Source organism: Python bivittatus, unplaced genomic scaffold (genome assembly GCF_059951505.1).
Source record: "Python bivittatus isolate LINGU-HERP-01145 unplaced genomic scaffold, Pbiv_v1 ctg000080_np1212, whole genome shotgun sequence".
In the NCBI taxonomy this organism is placed as follows: Eukaryota; Metazoa; Chordata; class Lepidosauria; order Squamata; family Pythonidae; genus Python; species Python bivittatus.
The window spans coordinates 57049836-57075150 of NW_028277035.1; the positions used below are offsets into that span (position 1 = coordinate 57049836).

At 37.1% G+C, this 25315-nt stretch overlaps 1 protein-coding gene across 2 annotated transcripts in view; it reads right to left on the bottom strand.

Annotated features, from left to right (window-relative positions):
- The window catches only part of FAM120A (family with sequence similarity 120 member A), a 59555-nt gene extending 34516 nt beyond the window's left edge, over positions 1-25039 (bottom strand). The window contains exons 1-3 of one of the 2 annotated variants that reach the window (XM_015888333.3): positions 23772-25039; positions 17990-18236; positions 13514-13596 (exon numbers count right to left, since the gene is read on the bottom strand). In XM_015888333.3, the coding sequence (XP_015743819.1) occupies positions 13514-13596; positions 17990-18236; positions 23772-24245 (804 nt within the window). In that variant the 5' untranslated portion in view covers positions 24246-25039. The remainder of the gene's footprint in view (positions 1-13513; positions 13597-17989; positions 18237-23771) is intronic. The other variant, XM_007429647.4, reaches the window with a different exon arrangement.
- Between the last annotated feature and the right edge of the window lie 276 nt (positions 25040-25315).

The window sequence follows — 25315 nt, forward strand, 5'->3', positions numbered from 1 at the left end:
GGGGAAATTTCCTTCGGGTTGCGACCAATTCGGGGTGCGACCAGAGTCACGGAACGGATTAAGTTCGTAACCCGAGGTACCACTGTGGTTAAAATTCATTTAAAACAAATAATTAACAAAAAAAATTAGGTGCAATTTTAAGTGAGTTTTGATAGAAAACTGCAACATTATTTATTAGAAATATATCTGTATTTAATATTGATGGAAATTTACAAATATAATATTCACCAATGCTATGTTTTTTCTATGCTAGTGACCTCTGGATGTTAGATTAAAACTTCCATTATTTTTAGCCATCATGGTCAAGGAAGGAAGAGCTATTGCTAACTTGAGAAAACAATAGTTGACTAGACAGATACATGAGTGTTGTGCTAATTTGCCTGACACTTGATAAAAATATTCCAAAATATATTTATTCAGAGAATATCCATTATTCAGACTATAATCTGTTCAGATATGCTTCAGAAATATAATCTTTTCAGTTCTAACTCTGATGCAATGACTATGAAAATAACTTCATCTTTTTAAAAAAAATATATTAGCACTGACATCAACTAATATTACTGTGTAGGTAGGAAATTGGAATGTAAATTAAGTAAGTAAAAATGATCTTGAAAACATCTGTAACTCCAGTGTGAAATGTGTTTGTGTGTATGTGAGAGAGAGAAACCTAAGAACAAAATCTTACCTGAAAAGCAAAGGGAACAGTAGAACCCATTTAGAAAACTGGGTGGCAAGGCAACCGCTATTCACCCTCAAGAAAAGAATTCTCTGTAGAAAATAGCCTACTGTAAGATTGCATTTTAAACAGCTTAGTGTGGCTATAAAACTGTTCAGCTGCTCCAGCATGAAGTTAATGCTCACGGGGGGAGGGGGGACTTAATAATTATAGCTGCCAACATGTTTATCTTTTATGGTAATCAGGTAACCCTAAGGACCCCGAATCACCTACTAGTGGTTCTATTCAGCAACAAGCAAAGATCACTTTTTCTGCCCATTCAAAACTTAAAACCTGTGTTTGAGTAGTCATGCCTTCACATGTTGAAAGTTGCCATTTAAGAATGTGACAGGTCAAAGAAACAGCAACTTTCTCTGCCCCGTCTTCCCCATATGTTAGATAGGTTCACTTTGTGACCAAGCATTGATCCAGGAAGTTACATTAGATAAGAAAAGCACCGGTCATCCTTAAGAAAGCAGTTCTACTTCCCATCTTCCACCCACGTTACAAGCCTCTTGTAAGTACATTTGAAATTGTAAATGCAGCCTTTTCTAAGTCCAGATAGCTGTGCTATAGATCTTATAATCTTCAGCCATAGCCACACCAAGTGGAAATTATGTGGGTTTGTTACCATTTATGAACTAAAACAGAAGTCAATTAATAGGGTTATTGAAGAATTATAGTGTAACTCCCATGAACTGACTGGGGCCGAGTCATGAATTAGTTTATTATTTTGGGAAAAACAAAATGATAGGTAAATATTAAGAGTCTACAATACCGATCACTTTCTATAGGGAAAACCAGATTTATATATTATAAGATCACGGCTGAATTACAAGGGGATGGGAATCTTTGGACTTCTAGCACTTTTTGCATTTGTACTGCTACTATAGGAGTTTAACTTCAGGCTGCAAGTTTTAAAATGTTGCATTGTCCTGTTGGCTGAAACTGAAGCTGCCTCAGGAGAATGATGGAAGCATCCAGCATCTTGATGAACCAGAGAGAACTTGGACAAATGATCTCTAAAGTCAAAACCAAGAACTGTGTATTTCTTGTTGAACAAAGAACTACTGCTTTGCATTGCCTTGAGTAACATTAGAGTATCTGCACATTTAGTTCTACCTTTGCAATTCAATTGTTCTACTATAGTTCAGACTAAACAACATTTTGCATTTTTAAATCATTACAAATCTTACTTTCATCTAGCCTCATTGGAAGATTTATTTATTCATTTAATAAATCTATTTACATGGCCACTCATCTCACAAATGCTACTCTGGGCGGTTTTAATAACACATTAAAACACTTAAAAAAAAATTAGCAAAGGATAAAACAACGGTCACTGAGGATGAACCCAACAAAACAGTAGACAGAAACTTCTCAACAGGCCATCTAACCTCCCATCCCCCAGGAAATGGAGCACATGCAGGTCTTCGGCACTTTACGAAAGAGTCAGGGCCAACCTGATCTCAGGGGATATAGTCTTCCAGAGGGGAGGCACTGTGACAGAAAAGACACACTTGAGGTCCCATAAGACTACATTCTTTAACTGAAGAGACCCAGAGTATCTCCCTCTTGATGGACCTAGTGGGACCGATAAAAACAACTGGGGAGAGGCAGTCCTGAAATAACCTGACCTTGTGCCATGGAGGGCTTTATAGGTGATAATCAGCACCTTGAATTCCACCCAGAAGACACTGGGAGCCAATGCAGCTCGTGGAACAGAGGTTTAATGTGGGTGTACCAAGGAGCGCCCGTAACTGCCTGTGCCAGTGCATTCTGGACCAGCTACAGCTCTTGAACAGTCTTCAAGAGCAACCCCATGTAGGGCGTATTGCAGTAATCCACACGGCAAGTGACTAAAGCATGAGCGACTGTGAAATGTTTTAGTACAGTAATTCCAGTAATGAGGATTGGAGAGCAGCAACAGTAACAGTGCTATAGTTTTTTCAAGGAGCAAACTGCAGAGTAAACCTACTCTCAACTTCTGTCACGCTTAATTCTGCCATTTTGATTAACTGGAGGCAGACATGACACTATTAACAATAATAGACTGGAAAGAAATCTCTACAGAACTCTGCTTCCTAATTATCTTTTTTAGTCAGAGAAGTAGAATCAGGAACCATAGTATTTGGTTATTAACTCACCCACAGAGGTTGTAAAGCATTAAGGAGTTTGGCAGTTTTTAACGAGGGGCGGGAGAGGTTGAAGTCTTTTCCACTATAATCACATCTACAGGCCTGGTGAGGCAACAAAATCAACAAGGTGACTGTTTACTTTATACACTCTAACTTGAGCACTTTCCAAAAGCTATTAACTCAAAGTTGTAGGGGCTGAGAGACTCTGAAACCATCTGCTTAGAGAAGATCTGAGCAAGTCCATTTGTTTCACTAGAAATATGACAGACAATTGTATTTCTGCACACACTGTTTTTGCATTACTTTTCAAGAGTGGAACTGGGGAAGGACAGACTGCCTGAGCAGGTTCTAAGCCCCTGTGCTCTTTCCTCCCATTTCCTTCTTGGCCCTCCCCTGTCATCAAAGCAACCCAGCTGCCAATCAAACAGCAGTCCTGGACAGGAGGCCAGAAGGAGGGAAGATAAGATGGCTGCCTGGGAGCTCTGCTGCCAGGCTTCACTATGAATAGGCTGAATAAACAGAGCCCAGGAGCCAAAGTAAAGAGGGAAACTAAAAGATAGTCAGCCAGAAATTGAGAAAAATGGGGGGAGAAAGGCATTTATTTTCTTCCATCAAAGCTGGCGTGAGGTAAAAGTTCTTCAAGCCATTTCCCTCACATGCAGTAAAGATTGGGAAGGTGAAGAATCAACGGGCCCAGCCAGGAACAAACAAGGAGAAAAGATGAAGAAAAAGTAAAGACTTTGACAGAACAAAAATAGAAAACAGTTTTATTATTATTTTTACACTAGTCTTCAAGTTCCTTTATTTGTAAGCTTTCTTTTTGTAAAACAAAAGACTCCCTCACCCCCAGCCACTGAGGGGAGATATAAAACCCCAATCAACTGTCCAAATTTCCAGTGCTTTGTGTTTATTGAGTCTGGGTCAATCTGGTTATTGGTGGTTCAAAAAAAGAACTCATGACAGGAACTACAAGCCCCATGATGTCATAGTTTGATAAACAGAATGCTATCTGGCCCATCAGAACTGTTACTGTAAGAATATTATCTGTCTACAATTATAATTGGCACCCTCTTAAGGAAGGACAGTACCCAAGTTTCCTTCAAGCCTTTTCTGATAAAGGCTTGGATTTGTTATATCTAGACCCACATTAACATAATCAAATAAAGTAATCAGGACTTTTTGCAAGATCATCTGGGATTCCTTTGGGTTTGTGGATAAAGTAGCAGGTAGGGTTCTTTGTGGAATGATTTTTGCTACCTGTGGGCTGTATTCATCCACTCATGCCCTTGTTATCTCAAGAGTGGATTACTGTAACTGTGTTTATTTAGAACTGCCTTTAAAGATTACCCAAAAACTGCAGTTGGTTCAAAATACAATAGGTCTCATGCTAGTGAAATAAAAGCCACTTTAACAATTCAACACCAATATTCTGGTGCTACACTGGTTGCCACTGGAGAATTAATGAAGTGTAGCAGTTAAGGTGCTGGATTAGGAACAGGGGAAGCCAGGTTCTAGCCTTCCTTTAGGCATGGAAACCATCTGGGTGACTTTGGGCCAGTCACTCCTTCTCAGCACTAATTAGCATCAGGCTCTGTAACAAGCCAGCTAATTAGACAAAAGCCAGCTAATTACAGACAAAAATTCTTGTCCCATAATTCAGTGATAGCTTTCCTGTAAGAACTATGCAAGGTTAATGCAAAAACAAGCAAATCCTGCAACATGCAAGGCAAATGCTAAGAAAAACAATACTGATTGTCATTAAGTTTCCAAATACAATTCAAGATGTTGGTGATGACTTACAAAGCCCTATGTGGCTTGGAACAAGGTTCCCAAAGGACCACTGCAAATGTAATCTGCCTGTCATGTTAGATCAATTTAGGGGATGCTGGAGGTCCCCTCTATGAAAGATTAGTGGGTATAGCTGGAAGCAAGCTTTCTCAGCAGCAGCCCTACCCTTCTGGAACAATATTCCCAAAGAGATCCAGATGTCCTCTAACTTTTAGGAAAGCTGTGAATATCTGGCTTTTTCCACAAGCAGTTGGAGTTCATGTAATACATATTGCAGGGTATGTGTTAATTCTGTCATGAGTATCAAGTTTTTAATGATGGAATTATTTTTATTTTTTTCAATTCTTTTTCATTTATGTGAGTTGCTCAGTCAAGAAAATGGATACAAATTATGTAAAAAAGACAAATTATATTATGAAGTTACTATTATGGAACAGCATTATGGTTGAAAAGTAGTATGCATATATTCCACTCCCAAGAGATTTTCCAGAAGTTTAAACAAAAATTTAACAAACTTCAAGACCACAAGCCAACTTCAGTCCTGTTAACCAAAGATGAATCTTAGACCTGTTTCTGAGTATGGTCATCTAGGGAAAAACATGCATGGTATTTCAGACAGACCTTTGCATTCCCCACACTGGCACAACATGTCTTTTCCAACTCTTGTGTCATTCACTAAATCTAGTTTCTTTTCAAGAGCCACTTTTTAAAGTTTTAAACCAATGTGGAAAAAAGCAGCCAAAATCAAAGTAAATAACTATTACATAATCTTAAAAAATAATAATAATAAAAAATAACACAGAGTTCCTAAGCCAGATATGTGTGTATCTTTTTAGAAGTAGTGCTTGCCTTAAGGAATACGAGATTTCAAATATGAATATATGGATTTTGTCAGCTCCTATTACTCTCCAATCTATCTTCACTATAACTTTTATCAGAAAAAGGGGCTCATATTGAAAACAAGAATAAATAGACTATTGGAAGTAAGATTGAAAATACCTTTCATATGAAAGGCAGAATTCTGATCACTGTGTCTTATCTTAGATATTTTAAAAAGTTTACTTCTAGCAGGAACTAAAGAAAAAAGTAAACTGCTAAGTAAGAAAAAGGCAAAAAAAATCTGGAGGTGGTGATCTTTGGCTAAATTGATGTGCCTTAATTTTGTAATTGATAAGTAATGAGGTATATTACTGACATTTATAAAAAAGGGGGGGCCTTGGAGTAAGACCCCTAGTTTTTCATATCAGTAACTGCGGGTTCAGATTGACTTAACTTGAAAAGAAGGCAAAAAAGGGAAAGTGTATTGACCTATAAAAAGACATCAAAGAGATATTAAAATATTAGATTATTTTGAGGAGAAATACCTTGCTCTCTAGATCAACAAGCAAAAAGGGGCCCAGTTTTATTTCTAAGAGAAATACAAGACACGGGCCTCACAAGAGCCACAAAATCTTATAAATCCTATGTTTAATACTGTGATAGAACTAGAATCATTTCAAAAAGTCACCTGGCACATATTCAGAAGTACTTTTTAACATGTTCTTGATGAATATTACTGTATTTTTGATAGCTGCCTAATAAGGCCAGCTTTCTAATGAACTCTTGGATCTTACCCTATAAGGGTGTCCATTCACAAAACTATTTTGCCATACTGTGTGATTCCTGTGTGAATTTATGCTTAAGAAGTAGAATTAGTATTACTAAGTGCACTGAAAAATCAATAATAGTATAAGTACATTTTTGAGGTTTAATAAAAGTTTAGAATAACGTAAATTTTGTAAGTACAAGAAATTTTAAACAGTCAATGTAATAATGTAAAACTATTTAATGACATAAAGTGAAATTATTTTTTCAAAGAAAAGGGGAAAAAAAAAAAACCTAAAGCCACACTGACTGATACCCAACACTGAGTAAAGTTACTTCTACTCTTCCACAGCTTTTCCTTGCTGCAGTCTCTTCCTCCCACATTCTGTTTCAGAGTGCATATTTCATTCAGGACGCAGGAGAAAGATCAATCCATTTCATTTATAGATGCTGTTTCACCAAGAAACACACTATTTGAATAGCACCACCTTTAATTTAATACAAACTTTTTAAAACAGTATTTTAATTATGAAATTATAGTTTGACAAGTTTTAAAATTTTAATTGTCAAGTCACTTCTTTTTAAACCTCCAAAACAAGGTGGTAATGAGGGGAAAACAACTTCTTATAAATGTTACTTCTATCCTCAGATTAAAGGAAGGGAATACCCTGGCCTTTAATTTTATATGGGATTTTTTTAATGAAATACCACTTAAAAATGCTCACTGCTTTAGGGGCTCTTTTTGATTTTAATTTTAAAAAGGTATCTATACTTTGCCCATAATTACACTTATCAGAAATTCAACACCATATGTAACATTTTTGTAAGTCATCAACTTTAGATTTACTTCATACTGTAATCAATTCTGAAAACACATTTCTATTGGAACTGAAAGTCAGAATTCATTATGGTACAGTTCTTACAGCCACAACATAGAGATGCTGTAACAAAAGCACTTAATAGCATAGCAGTCAGTTACAAAGCACAAAAGTGATTTATTTTTTTAAAAAAGAAATCTAACTGGGTAGCACTATAATTATGGTGGAGGAAGTGACATCACACCTGGACAATGGAAGTTTGAAAGGAGAATTCTGCAATCCTGGAGAAGATTTAATTTTTTTACCCAGTAACTGGAACCGAGAAGTCCACAAAAGAAAGTAGCAGCAGCAGCAGATTAAGTGGCTGAAAAAGACAGGCAGTGAATAGTTTTATTCTATAACTACTAGAAGAAATACCTCAAAAAGTTCTGCTAGTACAATGCGGATGCTCTGAAGTTCATAAAGGACATAAAGCACAGCCAGAGAAGATCATGTAAAAGAAAATGGTTACAGATTCTTTCAAAGAAAAAAAAAGTATGCTAATGTATAAGCTCCATTAGATGGTTTTAAAATGAATGTCAAGTTTTAATAAGGTTACTGAGAATATAGCCAAAATTGTTAAGTCTACTATGTAAGACAGGTAAACAAACTACAACAAATGTGATTCAAGAGCATGAGAAACAAATATGATTGCAAACCCCTTTTGCAGTTGAAAGCTCATAGAAGTGCTTTAAGCAAGTTCCCAAAGACTGTATTTTCTTAAGGTCTAAGTATATTTAAATACCACACCAACACCAAATATTATTTTGCCTGTTTCAAAAGCCCATTATGTCCTCTAGACTTGACTAGACTATTTGCTAACAGTTTTCTAAATCAATATGCACATTGATAGCAGTAAGCAAACTCTTCCACTCTGCAGAAGTGCAGAGCCAAACAAGAAGAAAGAAAGAAAGAAAGAAAGAAAGAAAGAAAGAAAGAAAGAAAGAAAGAGAGAAAGAGAGAAAGAGAGAAAGAAAGAAAGAAAGAAAGAAAGAGAAAGAAAGAAAGAAAGATAGATAGATAGATAGATAGATAGATAGATAGATAGATAGATAGATAGATAGATAGATTTCCTAATGTTTACAACTGAAAAGTTCTTTATCTCAAAATCTTTAATTAACATAAAGGACTTCAGAAATGTTGTTATGTTGGGTTCTCCATTTCTACAGAAATAAGTGAGCAAGCATGCTCCAACTACAAACAAAAACAGACTGTCACATTCACTATATTATCTCCTAAATGGTATCTTTTACATAGAAAGTAGAATCCTTCAGGGCTAACTCTACATCCACTTGTTTTGTATAACTTTCCCTATTTATTACATGTTTATTCAACTTTTTTTCCTGTCCTGCTTACAACAAACAGCACATCATAATATTCACTCGAGTTCATTTAGTACAACTATGCCATACTATTTCAGACACTAGATAATGGGTTTCATGTTCTGTAGACTCCTCCATATAAATAATTCTGCATACAAAGATATAGGTTTGAAAAATTTCTAATCCAGTGTTTCATGTTACATTATTTTGTAGAGGTAACTTCTTGAATATGGAAGAGGATACAAAACATAACCCTGACCCCGGCAATGTGATATGATGAAATCTTACAGTAGATACTTCCTATTAAGGAACTGAGAAATTTACATTGCCTTCTAAGTGCAAATCCACTGGGACCTGTGACAATTCATTGACCAGCAGCACTGCTCCAAGAGCCATTTCCAGCAATGACATTATGGAGGGAGAAAACCTGCATATATATGTGTGTATACATATATATGTGTATTTCACCACAATGCATATATAGTTAATTTTTCTCAAAGTGTCTAAACAAACATAGCATTATGTACCAGCAACTTAAGCATTAAAATTTTTAAGTGGAAGCCTAAATAGACACACGAGGAAAAGGCAGTGGCTATAAATGGTAACAGTGAGAGATCAGCAGAAGAATCAAACAGTGAAGAAATGAACTTTCATCGTTCATTTAAAAAAATAATGGAAGGAGTTACGTGTATGTTATAGTGGTAAAGGCTTCTAATGAAGCAGGAATGCATAAAAGCACATAAAAAGAATGAATATTTAGTTTACAGAAAACATAGGTATTAGAGGAACCAAGGTAACAACATAAGAAAATGGATAGTAAAGAAAGAGGAGCAAAAGAACAAATATATTCTGGAGTCAATAGAAGCTTAAACAGAATATAAAAAGAAAAGGATACCAATGCAGGTAACAGTAAGGAAAACTAATACAGTACAACCAGTGACAAAATGGATTAATTTTAGAACTGAAAACAGAAGATAAAGGTTACATGCTTGTGTAACTTTTACATGATAATCTACATACAGGTTGCATAATTTCATATATAATGTTTTTGGTATACAATAAGAATGGCACTTTGAAGAAGCCATAAATAACAAGAGCAAGAACTGCCGTAATCAGGAGCAGTGCTCTGATTCATATGATCTTATCATGATGGCATGGAAATCAATACATGCTATTTCATGCTTCTCCAAATCAGACAGGAGCTAGACTGAGTACTTTATGAGAAGGTTGCTAAAAATAGAGTGTCATTTGTCCATTACAAAGAACCTCATAGCAATGTAAGAGGATGGAGAAGTTAGCACCAATTCTATTCATTAATATGTTTTACTTTAGAAATACTTATAGACTTTAGTGTGGAGAAGGTATGTGTCAACAGACTGCTGGTCAATTTACAGTACACCATGAAGTGCTGGGAGTCTGGCAAAGTATCCCAAACTGGTAGACACTAATAGTGCTCAGATCCAGTAAGATCCTTCTATATCCTTAAGCAACAATATATATTCATAAATACTCAGTGCTGTTGCCAAATTCCAGTATGTGTTTTTCTTTTGTAGATGTAGAAACACATTATATGTAGAAAATGTAGAAAAATTATTATCTGTAGTATAGCAAAAGTGACAAGACTGAAATTACCCAGTTTTGCTTTAGAAAAATGGAATAGGAAAAAAACTAAACTATCTTACTGATCCTGGATGAAAAAATCTGAAGTAATCAGTTATCAGACAGTGGCTATTTTAATGCTTCCTTCTGAGCTAGTCCATTCAAACAAGGCTTAGTGATCTGGTTAACACAATATATTAAGCCATAAATCATAGTTTAAAAACAACAATGGCTGTGTTCACATATGGCACTAAAAACACATGATTTAATAAGATGTGTGAATCAAGCCATTTTTTTTTGGTGCTGACATTGATAGGGCATAAAAGAATAGAAAAATGCTGTGCTTCTGAGGTGTACTAAAACAGGAAAATCCGAAGCTATTATTTTAAAAATCATGTTAATAACTACATTGGATTTTGTATAGCTCCCTGTTGTACTGGGTGGGAGGGGGACCAGATGGATGGGAGAGTAAACTTGCTGACTGCATAAGCCAAATACATCATTTATTGTTTCTGTCATATGCTGGTTTTATGTTGTTGCTTTTGTTTTAAATTTTTGTTCCTTTCTTATTTATGATTTTAACTTTTACTTTATTGAACAAACCAAAGAACTTCCATTATTGGGTGGTATAAAAGCACAGTAAAATAAATGAAATGAATACATATAGCACAAACAAATCCATCAAAATATCCCAATCTCAAGCTACATTCAACCTATAAATGGGCTGAAATAACCTAATAAACCATGTATTAAAAAAATTAAAATAAAATAGTTATTCATTCATATTTATAATAATTTTCTTCTTATTAACTAAAAAGATAAGCATAGGAACCTTGGGAGTATAATTATTGTGGATTGAAGAATATTTATTTTCAATTTTAACAGTATTAAAATTTATACATAATGCATTTCATGTTGTTAAAGTGACAAAGTCCATACTGCATTTACTTTTTTTTTCTTAAGCTTCTACTTTTCCTCAAGAACAAATGTATTAAAAACTCAACTTCCCATGGTTTCTAGTTTTAAAAAATTTTATATTTTTATATTCTCTCACCATCAATATGATCCTAAATAAAAGAAAGTTCAATGGAATGAAACAAGTGCTATAAATTCCTTTTAGCAGTTTCCTTGTTAACTTTATAACGGAAAAAAAGAATTGCTGTAATATTAATACATTTATATCAGGCCTTCTCTACAACCTGGTATGTTTTTGCTAGGCTACTTTCATCTGCGAAAAATACAGCCTTCTATAAATATAGATCTCTAAATACATATCCAATCATAAATGAAGACCCCATAGTATAAAATTCTAACATGAAAACGATATAGGATATGGGCATTAATTTTGTTTATTTGCCTTGCTCACATCTAAAATAAATGACAGGCGTAGGTTTAACTTATGAAATCAGAACTGATCTCAAGGTAAAATGCAGCAAAACAACTACGGAAGGTAATGTAGGGAAGGATACAAATCCCTTAAAACAAATGTCCCTTTGCTGTGATTAGGTTTGCTCTACTCCATTTTATACATCAGAGGAGACATATAAACATATGTACAAAGCTGTCCCTATATGTTCTAACTGAATCTCTAAATTAATAAACTACTTAGAAATCAAAACATGCCTTCATTGCTCAGGTTTGTTAACAGCCTTAAGAGCTCTTTGTTGCAAATGGTTGGCTCACCATCTTGAGACATCTGAACTGGTGTTCTTATCTGTTCAGATTTACAAAAGAAGAAAGGGCAACTGGCTAGTGGGTGATGACTAAAACTTACTGACTCAATAAGATATATAAGACAGATACATTAAATCTTGCAGACATTGGAGCCCTTTTCAATAGGCTACAAAGTATTTCAAATTAACATTTGTGTGGAATTTCCCAATGAAAGTAATTTTATTGGCACTTATGATCAGAAAGGGAATGACTGCATTAATATAAAGTGAAATCAAGTGCAGCAACCTGCATGCAGATTTGTAGTAGCCTATCTACATGTGATGCCATGGCTTGTCATGCTTGTGATCTTGTAATGCTGGAGGATTGGTCTAACAGTACTTCTATTCCTTCCAAGATTTTTTGTAAACAGCATGTAAAATTGAATTAAAAAAAAAATAAAATTAGTATCTTTCAGAATCTGTGATGCTACATTAGCCATAGATTGCTTAGACTACTATCATAAACACAATTACTTGAAATCAAGTTCCACTTCCATCAGTAGTACTTACTTCCAAGTAATGTTAACACAGAATTAATAATTATGATAATTATGACTGGTGTTTTCCATACATCCTATTTAAAAATCAGTCTTGAAACAGATGCTTTCCTCAGTACACAAATGGCCATTTACCCAAGATAACAGTATTAAAAAATTGAAAGAATGGGAGAATCTAAAAACCATAAATGGATCTACAGTTCCTGCTATACTTTTTCCATAAGTGCTATTTTTTTTTTACTGTAAAATAATGTGCCCAGTTGAGAAAGTAGTAAAATTCTAGAAAGCTTTATTTAAACAACCAACTGTGTTTATAAGGACTATGTGTATTTTGAAAATAATTCAGAAAAATACTTTGGATTCTATGCAGAACCAGCACTTCTCTGCTACTCATTAAAGAAACCTATTATTTTTCAGGTTACTGAATGAGGATAGGAAAAAAAAGTGCAGTGCTTTAAAAAATCTACTAGTTAACGTGAATATGATTCCTACACAGCTGCAACTTCTTCAGATTCACATACAAGTCTAGAAAACAACAGGCTTCTTTAATGAACAGCAGATAGATGCTAGGCTCATGCAGGGTTCAAAGGACTTTTTCCAAATTATTTCTGCCTTGCCCCAGAGTTTGCTGGTGGTTTTTTAAAATGTTGGTTATAGATAACAGGAAAGGTATTTCAAATGCTTTAATCTAACCAAATTAATTTAGCTGCTTTATCTTTTAGCTACCAGGCCAGATTAAAAGGAATGCATAACCAGTCAAATCCAATAAACCCAATTCTTCCCAATCCACAATTGTTCTTTCAAATACCTAACTCATGAACTCTGGTTCATCAACATACAAGCGCTCTATTTAATTTTTGAAGGGGCTTGGATTTTCATAAGAGAATTTGTAGTTCCACAAATCTTTCAAATTTTATATTAAGCTTGTAAATATATCTAGTTTACTTGAAAACATATTCTATTTTTTCAGACTGTTTGTTAATAAAAGAGGGGTAAGAGTGAAAACCAGAAGGTCTAAACATATTGCTGGTTCTAGAATGACAGAATGGGAATTGAAATTAGAAAAACAGTATTTAGAATACCCTATTAGTGTATGTGTAACAAAAAACCCTTAAAGCTAGCAGCTGCAATTTAATCTGTTATCTCCACAGTAGTACTCTATCAGTCTTTGTCACTTCTTCTGAATAAGTAGACTATTTTTCAGGAAACATCCAACAGTATTAAAAGATGCCTCATATTATGGATTATTTGTATCCCTTTTTTTTTTCAAAATGAAACAAATTATATTAAAATTGTACCTTAAGAGAGGCTAGTGGATGTTCTGGACCAAGTAAACTCCAATGAAATGAAGCCAAATCTTCATCAGGTAGAATGTGATTACCTAGAATATACAATACAATACATGCCCATATAAATTACACCAGTATCTGGAAAATTAAATATGCTATTTATAGTAATTAAAATCAGGGTCACTACAACTTTTTTTAAACCATAAGAATATGTATGTAATTTACTTTAAATAGTATGTTTATATATTTAGATGAATCTCCACATATGTGTTAACTTAAAATAAGTGCTTGGAATTAATGAAGCCTGACAGAATTTTAAAAAAAAGGGATTAGCTTCAAATTCTACTTACAAATCATATAATTCCATTATGTTAATAGTCATAAAATAATAAATCTACAGTTTTCCTAATATTGCTTCTAATTCTTGCATATGTTTATCTGAAAGTAAAACCCCTATCACTGAAACTTATTTCCAAGTAATCATGTTTAGATCTTCAGATATCACTTGCTACATGGATCACTTCAACAAAATGAAACAATTCCCAAGTTGCTGTATGTGAAATCAGGGACTCTGCTTCTGTCACAACAAAAGCAACAACCATAAAACAAAAATTGAACATGGATTTGAAGAGTTTCTATAGTTCACCAAGGCAAAACCTGAATAGCTTTTGGACCATTCTAAGCTGGGTAAACATTTTAGCAGGCCACAGAAAGGAAATCAGTGGAAATATATTTTTAATGTATTTTACTGTTTTTAGCTTTGTTGTACAGTTGCCTGTGGTAAGTTGCCTGTGGTGAGATGGGCGGCTATATAAATTGATTAATTAATGCTTAGCTTTCCTCACTCCATGATGATACAAGTGGCAGGAGAAGAAATCCTTACAGACATAAGATTCCCAAGAAGCATTCTTATATACTGGACTTGCAAAAAGGGGAGGAAGCATCTTTCACAGCCTCAATAACTTCATAAAGAAGAAAGCATCAGCACTGAGACCAATGCTGAGGAAGGAGACAAGAGGCACAAGCCTAATATCCCTTCTTCCAATACCCCTACTTCTGTGGTGGTGATAAACCAAAATTTCAGCCATGGCTCTGCATTAGTATAGACTAGGCAGCATAGTATGGAACTGTTCCAATATGCTATCTGCCTGTACTTCTGGAAATAACAGATAATTTTCCAACATTGCCAATCAACAAAGATGAAATGCTGATATTCAACTTTCAGGCATGTGATGATGCTCATAGATGTGCTATCCTCAGCAGAATAATGGTACTGTTGTTCTACCATGCCAGCAGGTTGAGATGCAGACAGTGTAGGTTCAGATGGTAAGATGTTTAGACTAACTGCAATCCTGTCTTCCTCTCACAGTGCATTAGTAAGGACTTGTATGGTCAGGGATTAGAGACAGCACTGGAGCGCAGAAAGCAAAATAAAGATGGACCTATCCCATATACCAGAATATATAAACAGAGGCCTTAGCTAAGTGGCTGGCCAGGCACTTATTCATCTGTAATTATAAGGTCACTGATAGAAGATGACGACGACGACGACGATAATGAAGGCAATTCCCAAGGCATATTGCAGTTCACTATCAAGGATGTTCCAGATTTGGGGAAACAAATATAACTTTGCTGCATCATTATTTTCAGCCATATCAAAACATACTGAAATACTATAGGCTACTTCCACCATGGCGTCAAAGGTACTCAGCAACTATAGGAAAAATCAGACAGAGCTGAGCAACTGAGATAGGAATAAGATGGGAATCTACATTCTTGATGCAAGAGCTCCTAAAAGAGAAATAAAATTGTGCATGAGGTGTCAAGGCTTATGAGTTGTATAAAAGCCCAGCCTTTTATTGAAGCAATATACTGCATTTGGTGGAATACTAGAGCCACTGATATCTTCAACTCCAGTTCAGTATTGCCTTCTCAGTCAGGCAATCCCTGTGTTGAAACATCTCTTGATCCTCAGGATCCTGTGGAAAACAGCTAAATCAGAATTACATCAATAACTAATGTTAAATTCAGCAACCCAGATGGAGTCACTATTCCAGGAAAAAGTATATACAGTATCACCGCTGCTATGGGTAACTCATAAAGTCAAGGAGAGCCTTTAGAGCCCTATACTAACTAGATTCACAAAGTAAGCCACACTGCACACTCCTCTTTTTTAGAGATTCCACATTGTCTTTGCTGATAGCATCAACCATATTTGTAATTCTTGTCTTCATCTTTTAAAACACAAAATTGAAGATCTGATCTATAGTTTGAAAGCAGTCTTTGTACATCAGTTTTGTGGTAGCAGCTTGCCTACATTCAAACACTAAACCAAAATTTGATTTAAGCTGAATTAAGAGTTTTCCCTCTATCTCTTTTGCCAATACCTAACTGGTTACCCAAAGTCTGAACAAGAGTCTGTTAGTGAGTGTATTTGTAGGGTGACTCTCTTTGTATGGAGTGGAAAGTGTTGTCTTTGTGTTTAGGGTGTATTAGCGCCTTTTTCTTATTTTGTATGTGCTTGTGTTTGTACAATGTGTTTTGTAAATAAAAGTTTTTCTGAGCATCACTGACTTCTCTTCTGTGAACTAGCTATTTTCCTATGATTTGTGGGGGCCTTGCCAAAATAGAATTTGTCTGTCTGGTAAGCACATCTAGAGAGGGCCTGTTAAAGGTTCCTCCTCATAAGGCACACAGCGTGAGGATCGGATAACAGGCCTTCTCAGTGGTGCTCTCTACTTAATGGAATATCCTTCTGCTAGTATGACCAGACCCAACTCTCCTTTTATTTCATAAGCAAGTTAAAGTAATTTTAGTTGAATATAGGAAACCATCATAGGTAGTATGTTTACTTATTGGTTTTCACTAGTGTGTATAGTTTGAATTACACGACTTGTTACCCAGAGTTCATGTTGATTGGGATGGGCTACAAATATTGTTAATAAATAAATCCATCAAGGTATGTGGGAATGACCTTGGGAGACAGGGCAATGAGATGCAACCAAGGGAACAGTCAAATAAAAGGCAGCTGAGCCCACAGCAGGAATGTGGATGGGGCAAAAGGCTCAGAAGAGACCCTCCCTAGTTTTTGGGCTGTAAAGGGGAAGGTGGGGAGAGAAGTACTTTTAGACTTGCAAGATTCTGTTAATGTAATCTTACAATAAAGTAGAATTAGCTCATCTGGTCGTGTTTCCTGTCTGGTCTATCTCATAAGGCTGACAGGCAGCTTGAAACCATGATTTAAAATTAAGGTTTATTGCCCTTAATAAACTACCATTTGAAGTCTTGAATGGTGTAAAACTTCAAATAAATTATATATAAGCAGAATACATATTAATTAGCATTATATGCAAACTAGATGATTATCTCTGCTGCCTAAGTGTACATAAATTTGCTGCTGCTTAGTAACTACCTCTGACACTATTAGGTTAGGCAATTTTGTATAGTTGGGAACACCTTTCTTTCACTATTTCTTGTCCTACTCAGATTTTTATTAGAATTAAGCAATTCATATGTAGGACTGTAATACTACATTTCATTAAGTGTCCATCTAACTATAATATGGTCAATAAAATCCTTTAAGTTCTAGTTAAATAAGTGTCATCTGGTGGCATTTACATCTAACTGTACGCCATGATTAATTTTTTAAGAATTGTTAATTGAACAAGTCATAGTGGCCTGTTTTGTACATAATACTATGCCATTAAAAGTGGATTTACACAATGGCAAAATTAAAGAAACCAAACAGTAATTTAGGCTGCATGCACTCCTGCCTGCCGAATCAGTACAAAATCCCACACTTCCTTAGTCACTAACTCCTTCTAAGATTTCTATTTTAATGGATGTTTTTTATTTTGTTGGCACTCCAGGTTTATCTTATTTTATTCTAGAATGATTTTAGTTTTTTATTTTGTTGGCATTCCATGTTTATCTTATTTTATTCTAGAATTATTTTATAGGACTTTAGAATTTTCTATACAGAAATAATTATATAAATGAAACAACAGAAGTATTGGGGGATTTTTTTTTACCATTGCAAATCAGTAAAAAATTATATTCCACTCTCTCTCTGTTTCTCTCAAATAAATAAATAAATAACCAACCAACCAACCAAATCTTTCTCTGGTGTGTGGTCTCACATAGTCTCTTCATTTTTAAAAGTACCCAAGACCAAAACTCTCTCCTCTAGTAGGCTTTATTCCTTCATAATAATGATTGCACCTGCAAATCTTATCCAATTAAATTAAGATTTTTAAAAACATGTATTTCCCATAATATTCAATTAGGTGGTATGAAATTTTTGGTTTGGGCTTGACAATTTCCCAATTAAAGTGGGCTGATTTCCAAAGAGCTAAAATGTGGATTGAATGGAAACTTTCAGGACATTCACTGTTTATACATAGAAACATACAAGTCTCCCATGAACAAATTTTCAGGATATACACACACATGCACACTCAGATTGCCGTGTATTACTTTACCTACCTAAAAGAGCAGCAAAAATAGGAAACCGATTTGGATTCAGGTCCAGTTGCTTGGCAACTTCATGCATCAGGTATTGGCTTGTTGTGAGGCTTTTTCCATTACGGCTCAGTTTTAGGGCATGGGCACTGAAATAGTAAGGTATGTTGCACAATGCATAATCTGAATCATATGCAACCAAACCATGAAAGCCTTTTTCTCGGCAAAAAGCAATTACTTCTTGATGGTGATCTTCGATACTTTGTGCAACCTACGCAAAAGAAAAGAAAAGGAGATGCAGAAAAGAATATATTAAAAGTTAACACCTAATTGTACATATAAACTGAAATCTACATTAATATCATATTTTAAAAAGTTAATATTTAGAATATGAAGTTCTAGCTTGCTAAACATTATACAGTTAAACAAAAATAACACTCAGGCATCTGTCGACATCACAGTGCCTTACATTCAGCATTCTACTGGATGAAACTAGTACCCGTGGTTATAATAAACTTGCAAGGAAGGCATGATGTAGTGACCCTCCATCCAATGCTTTATGACCTCTCCCCCACAGGGGTGTTGCAACCTACATTTTGAGAAAAGCTGCCTTAATAGGTTTATCATATCCCATCCTACTCTTCTGGTGCTAGAGTCCTTTGTTAGATCAACCAAAGGACTCCTCCTGTGGTTTGGCAGCCTTCCCTGAAATTCACCTACAATTCCATTTGTACTCATTATAGAAAGATTCTGGAACTTGGACTAGGTCAGTGTTCTATGGAACAACAATACCTTGAAAATGAGCTATTTCGTGTTTTAGATAACTGAAAGCTGAAAAATTTAGAAAGGGTTATGAAGGGTTATAATATTTTGCTTTTAAAAGATAATACAATCTTTAATGTGCAAAATAAATTGTTATACAGAATAATTTAAAACTAGAAAGGATAGGGAAGTTTTTCATAAAAAAGGCAAAATCTCATTCTTAAAAGGTATTAAAATGATTAAAAATAAAGGATAAGTAAACATTGATGATAGTACTTCAGATTCAGAAAGACTTTACATGTTTTATGTAGCAAAACATGTATTCTGAACCTTTTTTTCCCCTTCATTACTCTCAGATATTTTTTCCTAAAATTCTGTGCTTTCAATATTTGTTGCATATATTACAGTATAAAACTTTCTTCACTTTACTGCAGTGGTAATGATTTTTTCCATTTTCAAACTTTTGGGCTGCTGGCTTCTCCTTACCCAGAAAAATTGAATAGATGCCACATTTCTTAGAATTCAACTATCTATAATCATATTTGCAACAAAATTAAAATAATTTTAAACTAGCAATAAATTTAAAATTATTATTTAATAAAACTATATGCTCCACTGTTACATTTTATAAGCATATTTCATACATTTATAAATTAACAACATGACATCTGTAAAGTCTGTAAATTTCAAATTTATGTATTTCATATATTTCCATTTTCCTCAAAATGCTGGTCCACTCACAACAGAAATAGTACTTTTTTTCTAGCTGCATCAACGTTTCTGGAAAGTTTACACACCTAGATAGCTAGGTAGAATAAGATCATCAGCATGGGTTCATCTGATGATCCTGAGGCCATATTTATCATTTCCTCAATTTCCATTCTCTTGTACCATAGGAATTTCAGAATAACCTGATTAGGCATTATGATCAGCAAGAGAAGCACCCATAAAGATGCCACACTGTCAGATGTCCAGCTTTGTGGCAAGCAGGCAGGGGCCTTCTCTTACATTGCTTCAAAGTTATGAAATGTATTCCACATTTAGATTCCACACTTTCATAAAAGGAGTTAAAACCAACTTTTTCACCAATCTTTTTAAGAACCTGAATTAATAATATTTGCAACTTATTGCATTTAATTTTAATTGTTAGATTTTATCCTAGACTGTTAGACATCTTACAGGTAGAAAAACAGTATTTATAGTACCTGCCTAATCATGCAGGTCACACTGACTTTTTTTCTAGGAAACTTATTATGATTTTTATGTTATTGATTAATATATTAATATCCTAGTTTTCCTTATACAATATAATTCATAGAAAATTGGACAACTATTTTAAATATCCAGATTCAATATTTCAACCCAGAATGACATCCATTATGAAAAACAATAGTTAAAAAAATGGGGAACAGAACTGAGATTTTTTCCTTAGATCATTATCTCTCTGTCACTTAAACACACCCACACTCAACATATCCATACACATATCTTCCTTTTCCTTTTATAAATTCCGTAATGTCATATTTTTGTATTAATCTTCCATAAAAACAACTAAAAAGTAAAACTATAAAGTTCAAACCCCACAGTCACCATTCTGTTCAGAGGTTTGTTCAATTGCCCAGAAAAAAGAAGCATGCCAAGTTGGCGGTGAGCATCAGACTAGATGCCCACACATACAACCAAAATGGGGGGAAAACAGTGGTAAGTCAAATCTTAGGAGCAAATGCTAATTAAAGTAACAGAAGCATTGGAAAGAATCCAATACTGTATTACATTTTCCCCAGAGTTTTATGAATATCAAAATCATGAAAAAGAAAGCAAATACATTGTGTATGATATCCTAATTGTTTGGTTTAAAATAGTTTTATTACAGATTAGGCCTCCCAGATTTGATCCCCTTCAAACGTAATGGATTATAACTCCTATCATCTTCCGTCAATACAAACTTTGGCCAGGGTAGATGGGTGACAGAAAATATAATCTGACACATTTGGATACTATCAAATTGGGGGGGAAAAATCAAATATGTAGTGTTGAGTGTCAACTTACATAAACAGAGCATTTCACTGAAAGTTATTTAAAATTACATTATGTATTTATAATCTGAACACATAGTTAAAATAAATAGTGTGTCATGTATTGCCATATTATGTGTTCTGAATATTACTTCCCATGATCCTCTTACACTTACTGTTTAGACTCACAGACATTTTCAATTGTTTATGCAATTTACTAGAAATAGGCACTTGAGATTCCAATATAACGTGAATTATTACTTCATTAATCAGACGACAGTCCTAGTATATTTGAATTATAACATCAACTGTCATCATGATGGAATTTATTTTATATTCTTAATATTATCTTTAATATAATTTACTGTACCTTTATTCCACTAGATGTAATAGCCTTAAGCCAGATCATATTTAAAGGATTACTACATTGGAATAAATATCCCATCTGCAATTTTCTGTAAATTTAGAACAAGAAGACCTATTGCTAGTGGATTTAGAAGTTTGCATTACAATATAACACTTGCTTTTATTTCCCTTTTTACAAGAAAAATACTTAAGTGTTGGAAAGAAAAAAATTTTAAATAAATTTTTAAATAAATACTCTTTGAAATCACATTTGCTGATTCTTTTTCTGCAAAGATTACTGTGAAAATGAATTTCTAGCCTCAATCATGTATTCATTAGAAATGTATGTCACATCTGATTTAGAGAAATATGATTGCACTTTACAGCTTTCCACTTCTGATAGATGAATAACAAGAGCAGAGCAATCTAACTTGTTCACTATGGTGTTACACTTCATGTCTGTCACTTATGCAAGCCAATCATTACACTAGATTTGTCGACTTGTAGGCTTATTAAATTTCTTACCAGTTACAACTGAAACAAGGGGAGGGACTTCCACTAGCAACTTAGTCTGAAGTATCACAGCCACTCTAAAATGCAGAATGAATTCTAGGCCTTAAACTGTAAGTTTCAATCCGAAAATAATGTAACCCACATTTCCAGAAAACAGTTATTATTTTTTTAGTTTCACTGAACTCATTAAAAACTAACTTTTAATATCCTCTTCTGAAAATATGTTAAAAAATGAGTTTTAGGAAAACTCACACCATCCTGGGGGGTGGGGTGGGGGGATCCTTTGTCTCTCTACAGCTATGGCTTTATCTGCCACAAGGTAGAGCCTAGTAACATTAAACTCCAATTACAAATCTGTACATGTTGCTGAAGGTCACATATTTATTCAACTATGCAATAATATTGACAAAAGTCTCCACTTAGGAGAACTAAGAGTTCATGCAGGCTACTTCACCACTGGATTCATTTTAAGGACAAAATAAAATGAAATAAAATGATACTATTACAACTATTATCATAAGAACAATACTTCTTAAATGTCCAGGAAAAAAAAAACACTAGAAAACATGGAGGAATCAGAAGGGCATTCTTGTCATTGATCTACATGCAATAAAAGTGAATCTGTAATCAAAGCAAATTCACATATACATTTACTCAACTGCATATAACAATTGTGTTGCTTCATGATTGTACAGTAATAATATAAAACTTAATATCATTTACAAAAGTGTAATTAAATGGTTTACAACTATATTATTAGAGTCTAAAACTTCAAACGTTTGTGTAGTTTAAGCCACAAGTCCCCTCACCCCTAAATCACAGATTAAAAAACTTGCATGCTTACATGCATTTTCTTGACAAACTAATGCCTAACTTCCCATTTATGATTGAAACAAACGATAGAAGTCATTGTACTTAAAACAAATAGCTGGATCCAAAAATAAATCTGATTCAAAGAGTGGTTACTAGTTTCAAGGGTCATTTTACAAATCTGAAGGATCAGAACAATGGCAACCTGAACAACGTGGTGTTTTCAAAAAGAACACAGAAGACACACTTCAAAAGATTAATTAGGGTGAATCTAGAACAGAAATATTGCAGATGGATTTTGTTTTAAATTGGCATTGCAACTCTCAATCCTGAGCCAAATACACCAATCACCAAAGATCTTTCTTTACAGTTTATATTGCTATTTGTATGGGGAAAGAATGGGGACCTGACCTGTACTTAAGAATGATGGCAGAAGGCCTGAAGAGAGATGGCAAAAAATTCATAGTATTAACAAACCAGAAATCCAGCTTTAGGAACAATGGGAAAAGAAAGTGATGATTGTAGCATCACCTTTAAACGTTTAATATTAGCAACTCATTAGGACTTCTTATCTTGTGGATTGGAGCCTTTGGATGTTCCCGGTTCCTCTCATCTGATTTTCAAAGCTTTATGTATAAATAGAAAAATCCCTGTACTGATTGAGGACATCAGTTTGCTTACTAAGTCCTCTCCTATGCCGGCTCTGGGCACCCTGTAGCTTCCTGCTTGTTAGTGAGGACGCAGGGAGACTTATTTCTACTCTGTTCCGGGGTGGGGAGAGTTGTAATCAAGACAGACGCAATACAAACTTTGGGGGCAACCTTGGATGATTATTAACGACCAGCGGGGAGCACGCTGGATCCCAGGAAACCTCGTCTCCCCGCCCAAGGATCTAACTCCGCCAGCTTTTGACGACATTTTGCGGATATGGGAAAACAGAACTTCCCTCCCTTCCTCCCTCTGGAATCAGTCAAACCATAACCAGGAGGGAAAAGCCAGCTGCCATCTTTATAATGCTGCCCCTCTGTCCGCCGCGGGGGGGGCGCTTAACCCAGTAAGGTGGCGAGGCGCTTCAATGGACAGGAGGACGGCAGCGCAGGAGTTGGCCCCCGATGGTCGTCAGGGCACCTGCTAAAGGGCCCCCGAGAGACCCGGGGCAGCGCGAAGCGAGTAAAAAGGAGCGAAAAGCGGGGGCACAAAGTCAGGACAGGGCTCGAGAGGCAGACCGGGGCTGCAAGAGGGCCCTGGTGTCACGGGGCAGGGAGACGCATGCAAGGGGGCGCTGAGGCAACGAGCCGGGGACCCGAACGTAAGACGGTGATGGGCAGCCTCTGAGCAGGCCGCTGCCTGCGCTCGCTTACCTTGATGTGGAAGCGGATGAGGGCCAAGCGGATGCAGTGCGCCATGCAGACAGGCGGGAGAAACCAGACCTTGGGCGGCGGGGTGCCCTTGTTTTGGACGTGGCTGACAATCTGCTGGGCGGTCTGGCGCTCGTTGCCCTGCCGCTTCACCCACTCGTGGAGCCGGGCCTTTTCCAGGGCGCCGTTGAAGAAGACGAAGAGCTCGATGTTGCCGTTGAAGCAGGCCTTGGCCAGCGCCGCCAAGTAGCCCAGCATGTGGTTCCATTGCCCGCCGCTCACCCAGTCCGTGTAAAAGCCGCCGTAGAGCCGGTGCAGGCAGTTGTCGGCGTCGATGAGGAGTCGCAGCGGGGTCTGGGGAGGCCTTTGGCGACCCCCACCCACCAGGCTGCCCCGGGCCAGCTTCTGCAGCTCCACCGGCACTACGGCACTGGGGCAGTGTTTCTCGATGTAGTCCTGGAAGCCCTGCACTCCCATGGCGACGGCGGGACCAGGCTGGCTGTTAGCGGGGGACTGGGTGGCGGCGGCGGCGGCGGCGGCGCAGGAAAGGTGCTGGCTGAGAAGAGCGTCTTCGGTCCGGGCGTGGAGGCGGCAGGAGCAGTTGCGATGGATAGTGCCGGGCAGAGATGGTGCTGGCTGGCTAATATTATTCAACTAAGGCGGGCTGGTTGGTTGGTGGGTGAGCGGGCGGGCGGCGGCTGCAGTTACACGGTGGCTCTTCAGGGGGGAGTTGTATGGATTAGTGGGGGGTTCATGGCTGCTGCGCCCGCCATGTGCTGCTCTCACAGCGCCATGGCTCAGGGGATCCGGGCTACTGCTGCTGTGGCTGCTGCCGCTGCGGCTCCTACTGCCGGGGAAAGGAAGGGAGGGAGGGAAAAGCGAGAGAGAGCAGGAGGGGAGGGAGGAGGAGGAAGGGAAAGGAGGAAAAGAAGGGGGGAGCGGCACAGCGCGCAGGAAGCCAACCCACTCGCCGTCGCGGAACAGGCGGGACTTGGCCCGGAGTGCCGAGGCCGCCGCCGCCGCCCGCCAGCTCGTTCGCTCGGGCAAGTTGGAGGGCAGCTGGCTGGGGGCCGACGGCCCGCGCTCCCCTCTCTCCAGTTCCACCTGAAAGGCAGGGCGGGAGGGCAGGCTGGCCGGGCCAGCTCCCCCTTCCGTCTCCCCCTCCGCCTCCTGCTCCTCTTCCACCACCACCGCCACCCTCGACTGAGCCTCTGCTAGCAATCAAAGCGGCCCCAGCGCCGCCGCCCTGCAGCTGGGACGCGAGGGCGCAGGGCCTATTGCATAACCCAAGCATGCGCACGGCGAGACAGGCGGGAAGAAAGCGTAGAGGAGGATTGGACAAGCCGCGGTCGCGCAAGCGGAAATGAGGGAGGGGTGGCCGCGTGAGTGGCGGGTGGCTGCGAGGGATGCGAGTTGGAGGGGGTCTGAGAGCAGCGAGGAGAAGGAGCGGGCGGGGGAGGGAGGAATCCCTGGGGCTCGAGGAGAAGCGAGCGTTCCGTGGCTGGAAAGCCGCGGGCCTCTCGCGGCCGTGCGGTCGGCCTGAACAG